General features: G+C 44.2%; 1 protein-coding gene across 1 annotated transcript in view; it reads left to right on the top strand.

The window, feature by feature from the left end:
• Window positions 1–21,795, top strand: part of LOC146802266 (purine nucleoside phosphorylase LACC1-like) — a 97,873-nt gene that overhangs the window by 30,274 nt on the left and 45,804 nt on the right. The window contains exon 2 of the mRNA XM_085621838.1: window positions 4,930–5,533. Within this exon, the coding sequence (XP_085477964.1) occupies window positions 4,963–5,533 (571 nt within the window). The 5' untranslated portion in view covers window positions 4,930–4,962. The remainder of the gene's footprint in view (window positions 1–4,929; window positions 5,534–21,795) is intronic.

Here is a 21,795-nt window from a genome sequence, read left to right as displayed (position 1 = left end):
AAACATGGGAACGGGTGATCCAGCGCGAAAAGGGGGCAAATTTACATATCCTCCCTGCGTCACAGACCCGTCCCCACTCTTACTCATTCACACACGCATTCATTTGTGGGGCCCATAACACCAACACACATACGTTTTCTCTCACGAGTCTGCGCACAGGAGGAATCGATGTATCCCGCTGGACATGTGGGGAGGTACCTTATTACCTATAGGGAAGAAAAATTCTATTACAGAATATACATATTTACATCACCACCTATAGGATCCTAACCTTAACATCAAGGCACTCCACCACTTGGTCGACGGACCAATTAGTTGGACTGGTTGATGGTGATTTAGAACCAGCTTAAACATATTAAAGCTTCAGAATCCTCTAGTCACCTAATGGAAAAAACCACAAACTCATAATTTCTGTTAATCAAATTTTTGTTTATCTAAAATCTTGTTTGCAATTATATAATTAGCATTTCGGTCACTCAAATTGGATTTTTAGTCAATCAACACAAATCGCATGATATTTTATATTGACCTATTCTTGCTATCGGGTCTTTTCTAATTCAATTGGCTCTGCATAAACCAAATTCTCTGCTCAATTGTCCCAATAGAAAGCAGGCCAAGACTCAAAAGTCTGGGAAAGTTCTTTGCTCAGCACGACACAGTCCCAAAGATCTCATAAGGACCAAAAATCGTGCAAGCATGTAGCTCATCCGTCATCACCTGTGGGGTGAAAGGGGTGTGTGATAACTCCTCCCTATTCTACTACCCTTTTTATAATAAAATTCTGAGTAACATGAAACATTTCTTTGGCAATAATGAATTGTGATTGGTCCATTTGAAGAAAATTTTAACATCATCCGACTTTCCCAGAGACTTTGGTTCTCAGAGAAGTGCTGGGTCACTTCCTTGGTTTATGTCATAATCATGCAACATCGTTGTTTCCTGGTTGTGGAAGATCATGGTTTCCTGTGTTGATTTTCACTGACTGAAATTTGGCAGTCCTCCATGTTCCTATCCTTGACCAGGAATACTGTGCTCTGAATTGAGGATGCCTGGAGATCTACGGAGCCATCCGAGTGTGCGCAGTAGACATCGCGCTCACGAGACGGTGGCCACTTCCGAACTCCATTTTGAATGTCATGGCTTGGTAGGCCCGAATGCCAACTTAAACAAAATAAACACAAAAGAATAATTAATGTGCGGAAATGAAGATTCTAATGTTAAACCCTCACTAATCCCTTTATGTATTAGTATTTTCCTAGCTTATAGCAACATTTAAAGCGATAAAAACTTACCATTCGGTCCTAACAGGAATGCAAACGTCACCAAAGCAACATAAATCATGCAATATTCTATCGCCACACATGCTACTGTTAATAGGCGTACCACAATTAGTTATTAGAGTTATTCTGCCATGCAAATAGCAATGAGTCCCGCGTGTAATTTGTGTTTGCCAAAAATGCAAGTTGTTGGTTAGTATAACACAGCACCCAGTTAATTCAAATTATAATATTAATCGATTACGTAATTAGTATTTTCATGCAAAATAGAGAAAGTATACAAAATTTTGCTTTACCTGCTCATCATGGGATTTACATAACCAGCCATGCTACAGGTTTTGAGTGTCCACCAAGAAATGGAAACAGAGCCCTGTTTTATGATCTGATGTTTGCACCCTGGAGTGATAGGAAATACCTAATTGAAATTGGCATTATACCGTTTGTTCTCTGGTGGAGTTCACCAAGGTGTGGCAGAGAGCATCCCATGGTATAGTGGGGCAAGGAGTGAAGAATGAGTTGTCATTTTGCTATAAACAGCCATCCTCAGTAAATGGCCTCGAAGTCCACAGTAAAGTGATTCTCAGCACTGGGCATTATAAAAGTAGTATTGCTTCATGTTTGCAGAGTCCATCCAGGAGTTGCAGATAAGGAATACATTGCAGTTTGACTTGTATATGTTTGAGGGGTCTGCTCTATGAATGCCAGAGGAGCAACCCAGGGAATCAATAAACGACATACATCCATGGTATGGATCACACAGAAGCCTTGATATCCTAATCAGTAGATATGAGTGGCATTAAGGATACTGGAGAAAGGGTGTCAATCAGCGATTTTCTGGAAGGAATACTTTTAGGTTCTAGAGAGAGGAGTTGGGGGCATGGTTCAAGGAAAGGTGAATAGGGCAGAAGATATGTCCTAAGGCCCTTCTATTACCTAAAAAGCACAGAAATGGGAAACACTGCAGCAAGGCTACCTTAACCTTTCTGCACTTCGGCTGTCTGGCTTGAGAAGAGTCTAAATGGCTAGGGGTAGACACTTGACTTCAGAGGGCAGGCCTTTTAAGCAAGTGAGAATGGGTGCAAAATGCCTTAGGGCAGGCGTGCCTCTGCCACAGTTACACTAATTTAAAGACAACCTGCAGAAAGAGCTGAAACATTTCAATCAGATCAAATTTACAAGGGGGCAACAATTGTGGCATAAAATGTGCCAGGATTTCTCATCATCCAGTTCGTCAAAGTCTAGTGTTGTACCAAATATCAGTCATAAATTTGTCAACCATGACTTGTTGGGGTCTGGAGCCCAGTTTGGTGAGTCATACCAAAGAGGTAATGATGGGCACTAGAAATAAGGTTTTTGACACATCTTCATTTTAGCGAAACACTTGCCATGAGATTTGGAACTAGTAGAGTATTTTGCAGCTTAAATGGTTTCTTCTTCAGAATTGGGGAAAAAACATTTTGTACAATCAGGATAGATTTTGAAACCTTATAGGTAATGGCTGTGCGGATTAGACCTTTGCAGATCATTGACACACTCCACTTGTTAACTGCGTTTTTCAAAGTGGAACCACACTTAAACTGTTCTCAGTACCAAGCCAGCCTGACTGAGCCAAAAAAAATATCAGAGATTTAAGATTTGTGAAGAACAGGATATCCTACTACACCTCTCCCCATTCTCAACATACAGACAGACGCCTGTGTGGGAGTCTGAATTTGGTTTGCTAACAAGGGTGTTGTCTTGGCATTTTCTAGAGTTTAACTTCACATCTTCAAAAGCAAATGTTGACCTTATTAATAATCTGAATATTTTTTGTCAAAGCGTTCAGCAGTTTCATATGCCAATAGTTGTGTCCTCTACAGATCTCATTGCACATACATTAGTGTGCCCAACTAGGACAACATCTTTGGGTTAATTAAAATATTAGCCGTAAGTGAACCTTCATCTCTGAGTGTCCCTAATAAAATGTATAGTATGTCAACCGTAACCCTCTGTGTAAGTGCTCAGGATAATGCTTACCTTAGCCCATTTCAAATTACAGTAGTGTGCCGCCTCAAAGCAAGAAAATTAACCACGGATTTGTTAGTGATTGGATACAAACAACAGCAGAATACGGTAATGGGTGGTCTGGAATCCCCTCATATTTACTGGATTATCATCTACAAGTTACCTTTTGGTTTTTGTTTTTCCGACATGTAGGTTTCTACTAAGGAAAGGCTTTCCACTTTTTAACTTGTCGCCATGCGTTTGTGTCTCTTTAGGTCTGGCATCAGCCAAGACATTTTGATTTTACTAAGATTATATGTATAATATACTTATTTTCAGCCAGCCCTCCTTATTCCATTTGTCTGTTATTGTGTCACTAATACATTATGTCCAGGAACTTCAACATACAGCTTGGGGCTGCGGATCATCCTACTTCAGCTGTTGGCATTCAGTCCTTTCACAAGGAGCACATGCACACACAAATTATTTCTCTTTATGTCCCAAGGACTACTATAGATGTGCATATTTTTTAAAACAAATATTTATGTGTCTAGCTATTTTTTTGTTTAGATTGATTGACTGTGTAACAGCATTCCCAGCAAGCATTGGCAAAGATAAAAGGCTGGCGGCCAACACTAGACCTATTAGTTCTTTTAAGGCTTGTTTTATGTCTGCGTCATAAGAAGCTCATAGAGAAGAGTAGTTTCATTTTCGGGTATTGTGTACTGATCAGATTGTTTAGAAACACTGTTGGATGTTTTACAACCATGTAATGTTTCTGCTTGCAACAGACGGAATATCATTTCCTGAACTTTGATTACTGTTTAGGTGTAGCCTTCCCTTCATCGACCCTGCCACAGCTCTATTTGGCTCGGAAAGGATTAGATATAAAGGAATGCAGTTGCACAACAAACAGACCTGTGGTATGAAGTGCAGATATACTTTCATATTTTAAGGACCTCTGAATCCTGCTAAAATATGTGCAGTTGGTGTCAATCTTGAGACTATGAAGGGCAAAGCTCATCAACTAGTGGCTCATTACATTTTCTCTATTCCAGCTTGATAACTTACCAGCTCTTTGAACCAGTAGGCAGTTTGCCCCAAGCAAGTTGCTTAGGTTGAAATTGAATTCTGTATATCTGACTGGAGTATGGCACAAGAATGCACAAGAACAGTTTTGCAACCATGGTTCATGTTTGCTGGGTGCATAAATCTGGTGCTTGCAAATCCTATCTAGAGTAGTGTACCATCTGTCTATTGATTAGTCATTGGTGGTCAGAATGAGGTTGAAGAACTTTCTCATTGCATGCAAACGCAAGGGAGGGACACTACAGGGTACGTTAAAACCGAGTCACTGCTTGTGTCTGTGAATACTATCACCAATGTCCATGAATAGGAGCAATCTGAAAATGTCATATAATCGTGCTTCATGAACATTGGCTTCAAGGTAACAGGCAGGGGGCATTTTTTACTGCTGTGTACTCCTTTCAGCTGGCTACCTCCTAACATAAAATTCAATTGCTTTCTTGTAGCACAAACACTTTAAAATGATTGCAAGTATCTTTGTATACTATAGCTTCCACTTGAATTTTAAGGTGGAAGATTTATATTTTATTTTGAGGAAAAATAACCCATCAGGAAATGTTAATGGCCTTTTTTGTGTCTGCAGGTTTCTTGGCGTGGTTTCTTTTGATTTCTGAAGATGACAGACGCAGTGTTGATTGACATGTGCAGCACAGAACTGAATGGTAAACATAACTGCATTGTGGCACTTCTGCGAAGAGCCATGGCTATTGTTGGGGAACAGTGCCCCGCGGAGGATCCAGCTGTTTACATCATGTACTGCCAGACATTTAGCTGTGACACTAATGATGCCAGAGACCTTTTCTTGCACACTATTCGCAGCTTCCAGGGACTGAGAAGAAGAATTGAACTGGTCACCAAGTCAAGTGTCGCAGCCACGCTGTACACCGTTAAACAGAAACTTGATGAGAGGAACTCAAGGATTATAAAACTCATATTACCATTGCATAGAAAAGCTGTGATGCAGGTGTACATAGATTGTCTGTTTACTGAAGTCTACCAAGTTGGATATGAGATCTTATGTGTGGATAGCGGGGATGCAGATGGTCAGCACCTGGCTGGGCTGAGTGATGATTCAAATATTCTCACTTGCCAGCAACTGGATCTTATCAACAGTGACATTCGAATGCACATGGGGAGTTTGCAGGCAAATGGCGAGTTTACAATTCTGAAATCCTCCTTAATCCCAGGTAAGTCTGGTGATGATCTGCATTCATTTGCTTTGTAGCAGCACTCTAGCATAAGGAACTCTGCTCTGTCGAACAAGCCTAATTCTGGCTGGAGGATGAGGGAATTCCAAAGCCCCATGGCCATAGTGTGCAATTACTCCAGATGGCTAGTTCATGCTTGCCTTGTATCTCAATCAGTCTCCATGTCTTTGCAGAGGTGGGGACAAATCAGGAGATCTTTATAGTCACACAGATGTCTTTAGCAGAGCATTAAATACACATTGTGAAACTGCTTTTCAAAAAAGTTACTTGCCATATGTTCGAAAGGCATTGACATGAGATAAGAAGGGCCTTGCTTTGCTATATTTATGTGTGTATGCAGTATTGCTCTAGTGTCACTTTCTCCATTCTATCCTGTAGTTATTTCACTGTCTATTTGGGCTGCGTCTTTTGCACTTACGGAAGGGAGTCGTATGTCATTTAAAATTGAAGCCGGTTCAGCAGGGATTGGTGCATCCTGAATCTTAATGAGATTTGCATACATGGAGGCAAATTTGAGTGCTGCGTTATGCTTGTCTAAAAGGAGAGCCGCATCTGTGGAGCAAATTTCTCTTGCTTGTCTGCATACACCCTCTTTGCAACACAACCAGTAGAGAGGCCTGATTTCCATGTTTTAGGAGCCCTATATATTCTCTGCTTGGCAATCCACCCATTTTTTACTTTATCTGTTAAATATTGTTTAAGGAGATTGTGCCTCTCCCACAGCCTGCTACATTCCATGATCTTTGGTGTGCCTCAAGGCAAGTTCTAATTCCATTAGGTGTACCTCCAGGTTCGCAGTTCTTTCCTTTTTTTTTTTTTTTGTTCGAGGCAGGAGATGAAACACCTTTCTACAGATGACTGTTGAAAAAGCTACCCAAATGGTGGCACAGGACTCAACTGAGTCGGCATTCTCTTGATAGTATAGGTCTGTTACGATACGGAAATAGGCCACTAGTGTGCTGTCTGCTAGCTACAAGGTGTTAAGACTCCATACAATGTTTTAATGATGTAACTGGCCACCAATAAACAACATCCGAGGGGAGTGAGCACATGAGAGGATGTCAACTTCAGTTAAGAGGTGGGTTTCAGAGGCAGGCATAGACAAGTAATCTAGTTTGATGAATGATTTTTGTGCACCTGAGAAGAAGGTGTAGGTTTTGCAGTCTGGGTAAAGCATTTTACTTACTTTTGCGAGAAAGGAGTCTATAACAGGTGGTGGGATATATATATATATATATACATTAACATGGAAGGATAGGTTACGGAGGCCAGGCTGTACTCCCACGGCCTGCATGTGTGTATTCTGTGAATATGATAAGTCGTTAATTCGAGGGTCAGCCAGAGCCCCCTGTGTGCTAGGAAAATTAGTTGCCCTATATTGTGAGAAATTAAGCTATCAAATGCCCCATATATTAACCCCAAAAGCTCCACCCAGCCCATACCTTTAATTTGAATCTTCTGTCATTGTAACTTAATAGTTGCCATTGCCCTTGTGAATAGGTTTGCAGCATAAACAAACAAGCATTGGCATAGCCAATAGGTCTCGCTTTTGGGACCTTATAAGTATTTAGTTATGCAGCACAATATCCTTGGTGCAACAACATCAACTGTTGCATGGCTAAACACTTATAAGGTTCCAAAAGCGAGACCTATTGGCTATGCCAATGCTTGTTTTTCAGTGGCAGATAAGACAAAGGCCAATGATAATTGGGTAAGGTGCCAGCATCGACGTCATCGTTCAGCTGAAAGTTCTCAGAAAAGTCAGAAAACATTTGCATTTCGAAGACACGCGCGCACCAGCATCAGTGCGAGAAAGTATACCAAAATACGGTCAACGACAAAAGCGCTGGCGTCGGGAGTGAGAGCCTTAGAAATAATATTTCCCGTATTTAAATTGAATTTTAATAGGCCTGTAAATTCCCCAATTTCCCCCCAGAACCCCCCCCCCCCCCCCTGCATTTCATGTTTCAGCGACGTGCACAAGGCAATTACCTTTCGGTGTTTTGTAGTGAACTAATTTAAATAAAGCATAAACATGTCCCGTGGACTTCTATCCCACGTAAAAGGAGTCAGTCCTAATTACCCAATTTGAGCCAACTCGTGCCATACCTTGAAGATGCCCCTGCATGTGCCCCTCCAAACGACACCCTCATGGCGGAGTAGTGAAAGGCGCTGCAGTACCTACAGTTAGCAAATTGTGCGCTATGCAAATCCCAATTAAAATCAGCAACTTCAGGGAAAACTTGACCTAGAGTAATGAAGTCTACGGGCAATCAAAACACTTTAATAAATAACAATGTTTGTTTCTCATGGTCAAGCTTGAAGCGGTAGCCAGGTCAGGTGCAAAGACGCTTTATTGCTAGATGCTACGGTGAGACGTTATTCCGCACACTTCATCTTTGGAGGCTAAAAGAAAAATTGCCTATGGCACTAAACTCTCATGAAACTATTCAGGCCCTAATTTGTCTGTGTTCTAAAATGTGTATTCATGCAAGCCCTCTATGGTGGACGGTAATGTAATGTTCAGTTCAAACAGTCTTTATTTCGACTTGTCATAAAAGACAAATTAAAAACAGATCTCAACATAATTTACAAAAAACCACATTTAAAAAAAAAAAAAACAATACAATTCATCATCAAATGTTTCCAGTTTAGGCTACACAATTAGATTAAGTATTAAATTCTTGATACTAAAACTAGAAGCATCATGATTTAGGATTACTGCATGTAAGGCATTCCTACTCGACCAATTAAAAGAATAAATATCTGTCTTTCATAAAAACAGGCTAAGTAAAATACAAAAATTCCACCATTATACTGAAGTTCTTTTAGGGCGGCTGGAGGGCTTTCAGTTTCCCAGCTCTAATTAGCCACATTTGTTTCAAGAATTCGGCTAAAGCTATCACTATTATTTCAGAACAGTCAGTTTGAAGTATTCTTAATGCAGTGATCCCCGTCCTAATACCCTTTTGAATACAGACTGCTCTTATCCATCTTAGGCGGGGGACCTTGTATTCTGGGCAAATAAACAAGATATGTGCTACAGTTTCAGGGTAGATTATGCAAAAAGGGCACATGTGATCATTTTTGCTAGAAGCCCATTTACAGGTGACCGTGTTCAGTGGGAGAGTACCTACCCTGAACTGGTGATATAATTTCCTATCGAGAGGTAATGTGATCAAATCCCAGTACAGCTCATACCCAGTAGTATGTTTCAGCTCCAGAAAGACCTTGGTATGTGATGGATCAATATGTGACTGGAACTCCTCCTGGGATATGAGTGACCAATAAGCCTCTTTCAGCTCTAATTTAGTAGGAAATGATGTCCCCTGTGGATTGTCCCAAAGATCCCCCATTCCTAGGGACTTTAAGAGAGTTTTTACCTTTCTAAACCATGGAATTTTGTCCCCAGAATCCATGTTGCGCGTCTCCAAAAGTGCTAACGCATAGTGATTCAATTCAGGGGTAACCCACAGTCTTCTCCAGTAGGCAACTGGTCTAAATCTACATATATTTTCAAGACTCTGACACCCCAGGTCCATGCGAAGGGGTATTAATGGTGTAGATTGAGGGAGGCCTGTTATGCAGCGAAGAAACCTATTATGTGCTTTTTGTAAGCCTGCTATATCGGACGACCCCCACAGTTCGGCTCCATACAGCATGGAAGATCTTACTTTTGAGTCATAGATTTTTAATACTGGGGCTATGGGTTTGGTGGCTGATGACTTAAATTCTCTTAGCAAAGCGCCGGATAGTTGCGCATGCTTAGAGATTAAATGGGCCACATGAGGCGTCCACTGTAACCTGGAGCCCAATGTGATACCCAGATAATTAAAGCTGTCAGTCTGCTCTAATAGTTCCCCATTCATGAAAACTCTACCCCTAATGTTCCTATGCCTGTGCATTGTCATGAATTTAGTTTTGGACACATTAACAGAAAGGCCGTAATCGTTACAAAATATTTCAAAGCGGTCTATTGCCTTTTGTAACCCTTCCTGGGTCTTTGATAATAGGAGGGTATCGTCGGCAAACATTAAAAGGGGGACGGGGATGCCTTTCTGTTTGGGTGGGTCAGTAATAGAGTCCCTATAATAATCTATAACTCTATTTATATATAGTGTGAATAGTGTGGGTGCCAGCACGCATCCTTGCCGGACACCTCTATCCGTTGGGAAGCTGTCAGTCACCTGGCTCTGATTGCCCCATCTGACCTGCGCATAATTGTTTTCATGTAATGTAATCAAAATTGCAAGTAATTCAGGTGGGATGCCCTGCTCGTGGAGCGCTCTCCACAGCCTATCTCTCGGAACTAAGTCAAATGCAGCCTTTAAATCAACAAAGGCTGCATATAGTGTACCACCCCCGAAAACCACCCATTTCCAATATATTGTGGAAAATCTAAAAACTTGGTCCACCGTGCTGGTCAGGGGTCGAAAACCAGCCTGTAGAGTGGACATAACTCCCGATTCCTCGATCCAGGTCTGAATCCTGAGAAGTACCATTCTAGCCACAACCTTCTGGATGCAGGCTATTAGGCTAATTGGCCTGTAGTTTCCCGGGTCAGCTCGGTCACCCTTTTTGAAAATTGGTATGATTTCTGCTCCCCGCCATATATCCGGCACCGTGGTGCCTTTAGCCAGAGTGTTCGCCAGTAATTCAATGTAAGGGACCCAGACTGATCTGCTATACAAGAACAGATCTGCAGGAATTTTATCTAAGCCCGGGGCCCTGCCCTTAGGAATTAAATTAAGGGCACATTCTACATCTTTTTTGGTGAACACTAGCGTGGTTACTGGCGGGGGAAGACTAAGAGAGGCTAGGGCGGATAATGGGACAATATTTGTATTGGCGAACTGGGACCTGAAGTGCTTGACCCATTGTTCTGGCGGGACATGATTGACCGGGGCTGGTTTTTGGTTCCCCATGCCCCACCTCACAAGATGCCAGAAGTCCGTCGAATCTCTGGACTTACTGGCTGCCAGTAACTCCTCCCAGTATTTGGTGTCCCATGTTTTTTTCGCCACATTTTGTATCTTTTTGTAATGAATCCTTGCCGCCCTTATAGCTTCCCTATCGGTGGATCGCACTGCATCAGCTAAAGATTTATAAGCAATCCTGCAGTTTTTATCATACCATGATTCCTGTTTTCTTTTCCCCTTGCCAGGGTGCCTTTTCCTGGAAGTACTAAAAAAAGTGCTAAGTTTAAAAAAAAGGGTCGAGTGAATATGGACAACCCTACTGCAGCAATCCTCATAATCCGACTGCCCCAGCATTTCAGTTGTTGCTTCTTTTACCATGTCGTTCATTTTATTAATAGATTCAGGCTTACCCAGACACTCGGCCCATCTAACCCGCCGGGTGTCATTTGTCACGATGATGTCATCTATCAAATCGTCTTGTATTGACCCCGGCCCTTTGTGTAGCAGCAACTCAAGACTTGGAGTATTATGGTCAGTTTCAATACGCTGTATTACTGTCATATCATGTATAGCAGACCAAAATTCGAGATTGACCAAGATATAGTCAATTCTACTGGTGCTCAGGCCATTGTTGAAGGTTGGATTGCCCTGCTTATCACCTCGTGTCCTACCATTCACTGCTCTCAGCCCATGTTCTAAACTAAAAGTCTTAAGTTGTAGGGCTGCCTGGGTCCACCGTTTAATGGGGGTTAGACTAAGGGTGGGGATTTGCCAACAGATATCCTCTGCCTCCGTGAGCTCTAGATCAATCTGGTCCAGAGGCTCGTAGGAGCAGTTGAAATCACCGCAAATTAACAGGTTGGCCCGTCCCCTCCAAATACTAACATAGTATCCCAGTGCCGTCACAACTTCTGATGGTTTCCCTCCTGGCTTTCCTCTGGCATACACATTGAAAATGATAAGTTCGCCAAACGATGGGGATTTTAGCCTAACCGCCAGAATGTCCCTTGAATTGATTTCAAGTTGTGAAATTGTAAAGCCATCATCCTGTTTAACCCAGGTAGTCAGTCCCCCCTTGGGTCTCACTCTTTTTATTTTGGTTGCGGCTATTGCAAAGTGGAGATACCCTGGTCTGTATTGGGGCTCTAATGCCCATGTTTCTTGCATATTGACTATCATAAAGTTATCAATAAAAGTAGCCCAGTCCCTGGAGGACAGCTTGTTTTTAAGACCTGCCACATTCCACGAGACCAAAAACTGGGTCTCCGCATTACTGGTTGTGGTGTTTTGAACAGTTGCAGAAATTCCTGTACTACTGATATCCAGCTTTCCCTCTGACACTGTTCCACCAATCTCCACCAAATGATCGGTATCAATTGGCTTCCCTGGGAGGTTACTAGGTATAGAAAAGCCTGTAGCCCCAGCGGGAGTCTCATGATTAGTTTGACCATAAATTAACATATCACTAGTGCAGACTCCTTGGTTAATTGTTCGTGTATTGTGCTCAGAGTTAGTTGGCACATTGATGGTAACACCGGTCAGGTAAGAATCTCTAACTGGTATAATTAGGTCAGTGGGTGCAATCCTATCCAAGACCTCAACCACATCCACTGGCTCCTCCCCGGGTATCTGTAGACTTCAATCACAGGCATCCAGACCACTAAAAATGTCGAACCGATTAGACATTTCCAGTGGAGTGAATAGTGCTGGATAGTCCATACTCCTGTGTGCAGGGAGACTTAGCCTAGTAGGTACTGTATTCCACCCGGACAGTTCTGGAGTTATGACTGCATGTTGCACATAGGCCGGGTGTCTGATGTTCATCGTACGTGGGAATTTTGTACTGGGTAAGATATAACCCTTGGTCTGGTGGGTTGAAAATACTACAGATCTAGGGTAAAAATAAGTCAGAGGGCGTGGAATAATGCTACTATCAGAATCAATCACTGGCCAATTCAAGATATAGCGTACTGCGTTTTGGTCTCTAAAGTTAATCACAACTACGTCTCCCCCAGTATCTTTAGGTCTTCCCCCCCAACCACTGGAGCCGGCGTACATAAATTATTTCGCCATCTATATTACTAGCGATTGGCCTATGTAATGCCAGCCAGTGTGTTATTTTATTCTTCAATTGGGAGAAACCCTCTCTCTTATTTACTGGGAGCTCGGGAACCCCCGTTAGAACCACAACATACGGTACAGCCTCGGGCGGAAGATCCGGTAATGGACCCCTAGGCTGATTCCCCCGGGTCTGCCACAGGCCTCCCTCCTCAAATCTCTTTGAACCATTCAGACAGTTACCCATGTCACTGGTGGATTTGTTTCCAGAGATTGTTGGATGACAGTTGGTATTAGCTGAAATGTTACACACAGGAACGTTTGTCAGATTGGTGGTAAGGTTGCTCGCAGTGGATTTGGGGGCTGGGACTGACCCTCTCAACTGATAACTGCTAGTGGACGGGACATCTGATATTGGGTCAGTTAAAACTGTGTTTATAACTGGCCCAATTTCAGTCAGTGGTGATCGAAATTTATTAGTGGATTTATCCCCGGGGGGGAGAACTGGGACCTGATTGAGCTCCGAATTACCTTCTAATTGTATAGGACTAAACTTCCTACCCAGGTCTACTTCTAATTTTCCTAGTCGGTTCTCAATTTTTTCCAATCTTTCCACTATTGCGAAGGTATAAGATCGCATAATCATCTCAATACTGTCCAAAAGATTGCTGGTGATTTTAGTATTAGACCCAATGTCTTTAGAGCAATGTTCAATACTATATTCCCCCTCTAAATATACTGAGGTCAATGACGGTGTAGGAACAATGTCCAATCCAGTCACATCCTTGGAAGTTACAGCGGATACAACTTTGGAGCTAGGGGGAATTGCCTTCTTCCCAAATTCGGTGTGGCTCATCCTCTGTTTCTTAGATTCCATCCCATTACGTCTCTTCTTAGTGGGTGGTGGAGCATGGTTAATAGATTGTGCAACTTTCTTTATTTTTTGTCTAATAGACTTAAGAGGCGTGGGTGTCGCTGTAGTTGAAACTCCTAGAGAGCTGGATAGATCAAGTGATGGATTAATGGTATCTATTCCAGTAGAAAGTGAACTGGGTGCTGCACATTCTCTCAACAAAAGTGGGACACCTTCTGTACTTAGGGTATCATCAGCAAAAGCTGATACTAGAATGTGCTCGTTTTGGAGAATATCTGTGGGATTAGGCTTGTGCAGTGCTCTATTTTTGATCTTTTCTATAGAGCGTCTATGCTCAACTCTGCGCTCTGCTAGAGTGAGCTCTGATGAGCCTGCAGATGGTGTCTTTGTAAAATAATTATCCAGAGTGCCATTCGTTATTGTTCCCACTCTGTCAGTCACCGTTGGTATTGGGCTCAGCACAATCGTGGACATGTTAGTAGCTGTGACGAATAAATGAATTGAAGCAATGAAAAATAATTATAACTTACAATGCGGCGTGTTCTAATATCTCTCAATATGACCAGAGTGCTATGCCCAGTCCGGTCTCGTCGGTCCTCGGAGGGCCACAGAGGGCCCGCCCTTTGTCCGGGCTTCGTCCGGCGCGTACCGCGAAGCGGGTTCCGTCAGGACGTATATAGGACGTCACAAGACTGTGGCGGGTGGGCGGGTAGAAGCACAGGTGTGTGAGCGCACGGGCTCCTGGGAACCGGAGTCCCGTGCAAGCCTTCTCCCAGCGTTGATGCGGCCACTCGCGGCAGACAGCAGTCAGCGGAGCCCCTCCTAGGGCAGCAGCACAGCAAGCAGTGAAAAGAGATGCAGGTGAGTTTGACTGCGATGCGGGACCCGCGCCAGCGGGTTCCGTGAGGTCTTTTTAGCAATCTAGTGGCGGTGGGCGGGTAGAAGCACAGGTGTGTGAGCGCACGGGCTCCTGGGAACCGGAGTCCCGTGCAAGCCTTCTCCCAGCGTTGATGCGGCCACTCGCGGCAGACAGCAGTCAGCGGAGCCCCTCCTAGGGCAGCAGCACAGCAAGCAGTGAAAAGAGATGCAGGTGAGTTTGACTGCGATGCGGGACCCGCGCCAGCGGGTTCCGCGAGGTCTTTTTAGCAATCTAGTGGCGGTGGGCGGGTAGAAGCACAGGTGTGTGAGCGCACGGGCTCCTGGGAACCGGAGTCCCGTGCAAGCCTTCTCCCAGCGTTGATGCGGCCACTCGCGGCAGACAGCAGTCAGCGGAGCCCCTCCTAGGGCAGCAGCACAGCAAGCAGTGAAAAGAGATGCAGGTGAGTTTGACTGCGATGCGGGACCCGCGCCAGCGGGTTCCGCGAGGTCTTTTTAGCAATCTAGTGGCGGTGGGCGGGTAGAAGCACAGGTGTGTGAGCGCACGGGCTCCTGGGAACCGGAGTCCCGTGCAAGCCTTCTCCCAGCGTTGATGCGGCCACTCGCGGCAGACAGCAGTCAGCGGAGCCCCTCCTAGGGCAGCAGCACAGCAAGCAGTGAAAAGAGATGCAGGTGAGTTTGACTGCGATGCGGGACCCGCGCCAGCGGGTTCCGCAAGGTCTTTTTAGCAATCTAGTGGCGGTGGGCGGGTAGAAGCACAGGTGTGTGAGCGCATGGGCTCCTGGGAACCGGAGTCCCGTGCAAGCCTTCTCCCAGCGTTGATGCGGCCACTCGCGGCAGACAGCAGTCAGCGGAGCCCCTCCTAGGGCAGCAGCACAGCAAGCAGTGAAAAGAGATGCAGGTGAGTTTGACTGCGATGCGGGACCCAGAGCCTCAAATCTGTATATCGTGGTGGCTCAGGAGCAACATTAAGGAATATTTCATGTCCTGTTTAAAGCATATGATGGCACGGAATAAAATGAAGCTGCCGCTGCCGCGGGAAGAAAATAAAAGTGAGCAGGCACGTGTCTGCGAAATTGATCGCAGAGACGCGCTCTGTGGTGGGGGAGGGGCAGAGCGAGGCGCTTGGGAGAGCGCTGTAAGGCTTTATGAGCCATGACTGGCAGACGGAGGAAAGACAGATGGCGGCTGCGCACATGCTCGTGAACGCAAGCTTGAGGCCAGGAAAAGCCTCTGGTAGCACTTTAAAAAATCCACCAACTAAATGTCTCGCAGAGCAGCGCATGCGCTGGCTCAGGCGAGATCTAAAAAGGAATTCTTATATAGAAATAAAGCAAAAAAGTCAATTCTACTTTATATGTAATTAAACATTCAGTTAGGGTTTACATACTTGGAGGTAAGTTGTGTTGTCCTATGCAGGTGAATTGTTTGGGACAGTAATAATATGTTGATCTTAATGGAAGTTAGTGAAAACAGTGAGAAAGCTAGTTGGCAGTAATGAGTGTCTGTAGACCATACCTAGATTAAGTTGAACCTAGATTGGAAGTTGTCCCCTCTCATAAGCCCCAGCTGCAGGTATTGCCATTCTACCATGGATGAGTGTATGATGTTCAGTTGCATACAGTTGGTTGTATCTTCCTTTTTGGGGTCAGTCTAAGAGGATGGTAAGGTGATGGCTGAGGATGACCTCCTTAGTTCAGCGTGACAGCTTAACAGAAGTTCCAGCAGAAGAGTCAGAACCTGATGCAGTGGATCCTGTAGGTGATGCCTCCCTGGACCCTTGATCTTGAAGTGCCTCCACACTGCCTTGAACTGTGTCTTCCCCCACCCAGCCTCTCTGCACCTCGCTGCTGGTTCCCAGGGACTTGTGGATGCCAGAGATCTCCCCGGTCAGCTTTGAGATGGCTTCCTTCTCAACCCATTCCCAGTCAGTCTCGGGAGTGTTAAAAAAGGAGCACATACAATGGAATATTACTTTTAGTTTTACTGAGTATAAGAGAGCACAACAATAATCCATCCTCTGCAATTTGAGCCTGTCCTCCAGTTCAGCGATATACCTCTCAGGTATTCCCCCTTAATATTGACTGCAGAATATTGAGGAACCAGAAAATCGTGTTTAACATATCGAGGACAAAGGATTTGAGATGGTTAGTTTATATGGTTAAGTATATATTTACAATAATTTACTCCACACATAGGTACCATGGCGATGTATACCTTCAAAGTATGTAGACGTGGAGTTAAAAATAGCAGATCTATGCTTACGTATATGCACTTACTTTCTAGATATTTTTGTACTCCATATTTTTAACATGATATTATGGTTCCACAATATTTAACAATCGGTATTATGACATGCACCCGCCCCTCAGCATTCATGATCCTGTCTTAATTTCCAAGGGCTTGGGAAAGGAGTGAAAGGTCCATCTCCACTTCTCCAATCTTTCATCTCCAGTGCAGATTTGGAGTTGGGTGGCTTGTTTATAAGATGTGTCTTTTGACTGTGGAAGCTGAGTGTTGAACCTACTCCTTTTCTGATTTATCAGTAGAGCCGCCTTCAACAAATTTTTCCAATGTGCCCTGGGATAGTGTTTAGCTTTGTAGTCTCTTATAGGAAGGGGCGAGGTGGACGTTTCTCTTTTAAGTGGTTGGAAACGTTGCCATTCGTCTCAGAATGCCAGGTTATGTAGTCTTAACCCTCCATTCCAAAAGAATTTGGTGTTTGACTAGGATGCTCTTTGCTTGGAAGCTTCTTATGTTTGTCCCATTCCCTTAAGAGTTCTGGGTGGACCCAGCTCCTTCTGAGTAGACCTGGTCGCCTCAAGTGACTAAACACGGAGGAGAGTCAGTGGGTTCTTAGGTATGTACCAAGTGACTAGGCTGATGCTGAATCCAAACTGAGTGTTAATAGATCTCTTCGTACCGTGAGCCTGCCCGCATTCCACCCTCAGCCCCCTTCCATCACTAGACTATGGTTCTCTGAAAAGATCAGAAGGCATTTAGGGGCCTTCTGAATACCTTTGTCAAAAAGGCATTCAGTGGTCTTCCAAAGTGGGCCAAGTAGTTACAGTGATTTCTTTACCCATGAATCTTTATTGGTTCCTCCATGAGACCGCTATGCATAGGCCCAGTTGGATCGTCAATTGGGGCACCTCAGTGAGGTTTAATGTGGGAAACCAGGACCAAGTTCGTTTCCAGTTTCACCTATTGGCAGCTGGGGCCATGTCACAGCTCTATCCGAATCACAGGAGCTTTATCCATGGCCTCATCGTACACAGACCCCACAATCTGCTACAGAGTAAAGGGAAGGCAAGCAGAGAGACTGTTATACCATGATTAATTCTCTGTACTCTATAATGTACTGAATAGAAACTGCTGTCTTTTTAATGAATCAACCAATACACCTTCAATGTTTATTTTTTACTTAGCCTTTTCCTTTTTATTTTGGTTTTGGTATAGCTACACACCTGGGGTCTACTTATTCTTTCCTTAGTGCCCTGAAAGGCACTCACAATATTGTTTGTTTAAATAATTCCTGTCTAATAAAACTCAGTTCAGCTGAACCGCAGTTTCTTATAAAAATACTGGCTGTGCTATTATTGTTCTTACAAAATGTTACTGAATAATAGTGGTCGATTTACACAATTATGTTTCTATAATGATTAATGACACGCAGAAAGATCTGTGACATTAATAATCTGCCTAAAAATGAGTACCATGTGAACGCCTGTTCCAAGGATTACTTGATGCCCCTGTTCGCATGGACATAAGGGTTGCTCTTGTTTTTGTTTAAATATAACTAGGCTCCTGTGGTACCATTTACTAGGGACTTACAGGGTAGCTGAAGTGTGTGCCAATTGTAAGACAATTAGACCTTTTTGCCTTGTTTGTAGGTAAAGAGCACTGGCAGTGGGGCCTGTTTAGCAGGGACCCAGTACTCGTCTGTCAAAAAACATCAGTACCAGTATAAAAAAAGTGTGGGTGACCATGAAAAAAGGGGGCATTTTCCTACACCTCATATCATAAATGTAGTCAATAAATGTATGTGCCCCTTTCTTGGTACATGCATATTGTACTTAAACCAGTTTAGCTTCCACGATCAGTGTCCGCAGTGGCCCGTCCACAACGGACCTACCTGTCATATCATAGTGTGATTCAGAGCTGTTCAGGCCATCCTCTGTTTTCTGGTGCTGTCCATTTCATCAGGCTATCAGCCCGTTTGGCAATAATGTTACCTGGTCTTCCTTTTCCATTTAGCCTGTTGCGAAGAGGGATGTCTGTACTTGATATTCAGGGAGCTCCGGAGTCTATGTCGCTACCGTTGTCGTGGTCTGGGGGTATGCTTGTCTTGTGTGCACCTGTTGGCCTGTCTCTCAAGCCAGTCCCATACCTCTTTTGCATCCTCATAAAAGGTGGAGTTCGTACCATCCACAATTTTGAATCTTGCTGGGTATAAGAGTGCATATTGAAGTCCTTTCGGGCAGTTGGCGTTTTACCTCCAAGAACGAGTGACTGCCTTGTTGAATTTATAGTTCTGGAATAGCATGACTTTAGCATAGTCTACTTGGAAGTAGCCAGCAGTGCTTGCTGCCTGTAGTACAGTTTCTTAGTCTTTATAACTAGGTAAGCAGCTTATCAATTGTCTGGGAAGTATGCCTGGTGCAGGTGGGTGTTTTCCACCACGAAGAGCGGTGAAAGATCTGAGCTGCCACCACCTTCTGCAGTCAGTTTTCCATATAGGCAAACACATCAGATGCCTCCAAGCGTTGCAGGAATCCCATGACTCTCGTATTATTACATCACAATCTCCCTTGTAAATTCTTCGCTCTCCCCTGAAGAAAACAGACCCTTTTAACGAGTTATTGCATGGTACATTTTAAAAACCACAGTTTCAGTGATATTTTAGTGATCCTCCCGGAGGAGTCCTATGTCATTTACCTCAGTATCAGTCTTGTGTTCAAGCATTTCTCCTGTGTATTAAGGCTTCTGGGATTGTGTCTAAATTAGACTGCTTTTCAGAATCTTCCAACTCCAGGGTACCGGAGGAATGCTCTACTCTTCCAGGAGTACAATTGCCCTCTCTTGTCAATCCATCATTTGGCATAGGCTGGAATTTTGTTGAGCTGGCCCATGTCCAGCCTGTGCTTTAGTGCACATGTTAATGTGCTTTTGTTCCAGGTCAGCCTTCATAGAAAGGTTGGTATCCTGCCCACTCGCTATGTCATCAAGTAGGCTCTCTCTCTGGGCCATATAACGCCATCACAGTCCAGTCCCCCACGGGACTATGCCCTTTCCGGCACAACTCCGACCCCGTTTAGTTTTCCTGAATCTGGGCAGGGATTAGCCCCATGACTGGAGTGTCCCTGGAGCCGTGTCCTGCTTCAGCGTGTCTGCCCTCTGTATCTTGAAGGTTGTCACCTGCTTGGTCGCTCGCCTCCTTATCGTGTGCCCAGATGTATTTCTAAGTTGGAAGGCCCTTGATTGTATATTCAAGTAAATTCAATCTTTTTCTTGTCTCCCAGGTTGGCATGTTGTTGGTCCCCTTTCCATTCTAGGCTTATATTGGTTTCCGATTGTGAGCAGGGTCCTTTCTCATTTGAGAGGGGCACTGTGTCCCTGCCCAGCTTTGCCCCACTATTCGGCCCAACATATCCTCTGTAGAGTCTGATTCAGGCCTCTTCTAAGCACTAACAGTCTATTTAGCTCCCCCAGTCTTGCATAGTGTCAGCCAGCCCTCCAACACCCCTTACTAGTTTTCACTCATTCTGTGGGGTTCCTACTTTGCTGTGATGGATCGTGCTTCTGCTCTTACTCTGCTTTTTGTGCCTCTTCTCTGCAACTAAGACCCAAGTCTGTATATTTCCTCTTAAATGCCAGGCAGTCCCGGGCATTCCACACCAGTCTTTGATCTGGCTTTGGGTGCCCAACTGCTGCCATGATAGTCTATGCTTTCGTTCTCCGACGTGACCTCAGCATTCCCGCCGCGGTATACCTTGCAGAACAGGGCATCTCTCGATGTTCAGTCCTGCCTTGGTCTCTGCGAGCTCATGGACATGTAGCAGACGTCATGATTGGCAAGGAAGTTATTCCAGATAAATGCCCTTCATATGGGTGAGGTTGTGTGTTGGCATAGCCAGACATTTTGGCTAATTTGTCAGATTTCTGTTAGGGTTTGCCACAGAGCTCAAACAAACCTGAAACCTGTCTTCGGCTGCCAAGCCACAGCCCCACCTCACGAAATCAAAGCAGCACATTTTTGTGGGATATTTGATTTCATTTTGTTACAAGAAAGCTGCTGGAAGCCAGAATTTTCCCCAATAGAATTTTATAGAATTCTACACTCGGGCGCATAAGATATAAAAAAAATGGACTTGCCAGAGGCATTTAATCCCATATTGATTTTGAACTAGAGTGCAGACCATAAGCACATCCGCTGCAGTTTTAGTAATAAAACAAATTGGCACTGAGGGATGTTAGAAAAACTCTGCTAACATTTAATGTGTATGCAATCCCTGCACACAAAGGAAACAGACTAATGGCATCCAATGGTCCAGATGACCTTCTTGGGCTGCTTTTTGGAGGTACGTTCACTGAGTGCGGGAATAATGGTTCCCTACCCCTTCACAAACCTCCTGTAATATCCAGTCAAATCAAGGAATGCCCTTACTTGGGTCTGGGTTTTAGTAGCTTCCTACTCCAGAATGGTCTGGATCTTGGGTTAGAGAGGTTGGACTTGGCCTGCACCTACAAGGGGGGTCCAAGTACACAACAGAACACTGCCCTATATGTCACTTACTTGCCTTGATAGTTAGGCCTGCCTGCTGCAGAGTATATAAAACATCCCTCAGGTGGATCCTCCCAAATGGGACTAAAGACAGCTATATCATCTAGATAGGCTGCATTAAAGTTGTCCAGGCCTGAAAGAACTCGATTCACCAACCTCTGGGAAGTGGCAGGTGAATTGTTCAGACCCAAAAATCAACTTAAAAGTGGTCATCTGGGGCTGAAAATGCTGACCTCTCCTTTGCTCCATCGGTGAGTCTAGTCTGCCATTGCCATGATGTTAAATCAAAAGTACTCAAGAATTTAGCTGCACCCAGCTTGTGAATAAGCTCATCTGCTCTTGGAATGGGGTGTGCATCAGTTTAAGTGGCTACGTTTAAACCCTTGTAATCTACACAGAACCTCATCTCTTGCTTTCCACCTTTTGAGTGAAGTTTGGGGACTAGTACCATTGGGCTGGCCCAGGGACTGTCAGAGGGTTCAAACACCCATAGCTCAAGCATCTTGCTGACCTCCGCTTTGATGCAGACTTTGACTTGGTCAGACAGTCTGTATATTTTGTTTTTGACAGGGAGGCTGTCAACATTGTCCACATCATGGGTGCACCATGATGTCTGACTAGAGGTCAAAGAAAAGAGCTCAGCAAACAGATCCGAGACTTGTCTGCAGCCAGACTGCTGTTGTACGGTCAGAGAGTGTGATAAAACAACACCCTCTACTGAACCATCTAG

The sequence above is a fragment of the Triturus cristatus genome, chromosome 8 (genome assembly GCF_964204655.1).
Source record: "Triturus cristatus chromosome 8, aTriCri1.1, whole genome shotgun sequence".
Taxonomy (NCBI): domain Eukaryota; kingdom Metazoa; phylum Chordata; class Amphibia; order Caudata; family Salamandridae; genus Triturus; species Triturus cristatus.
The sequence above is the reverse complement of the archived record's forward strand: the minus strand, read 5'-3'. Positions and strand labels throughout refer to the sequence as shown.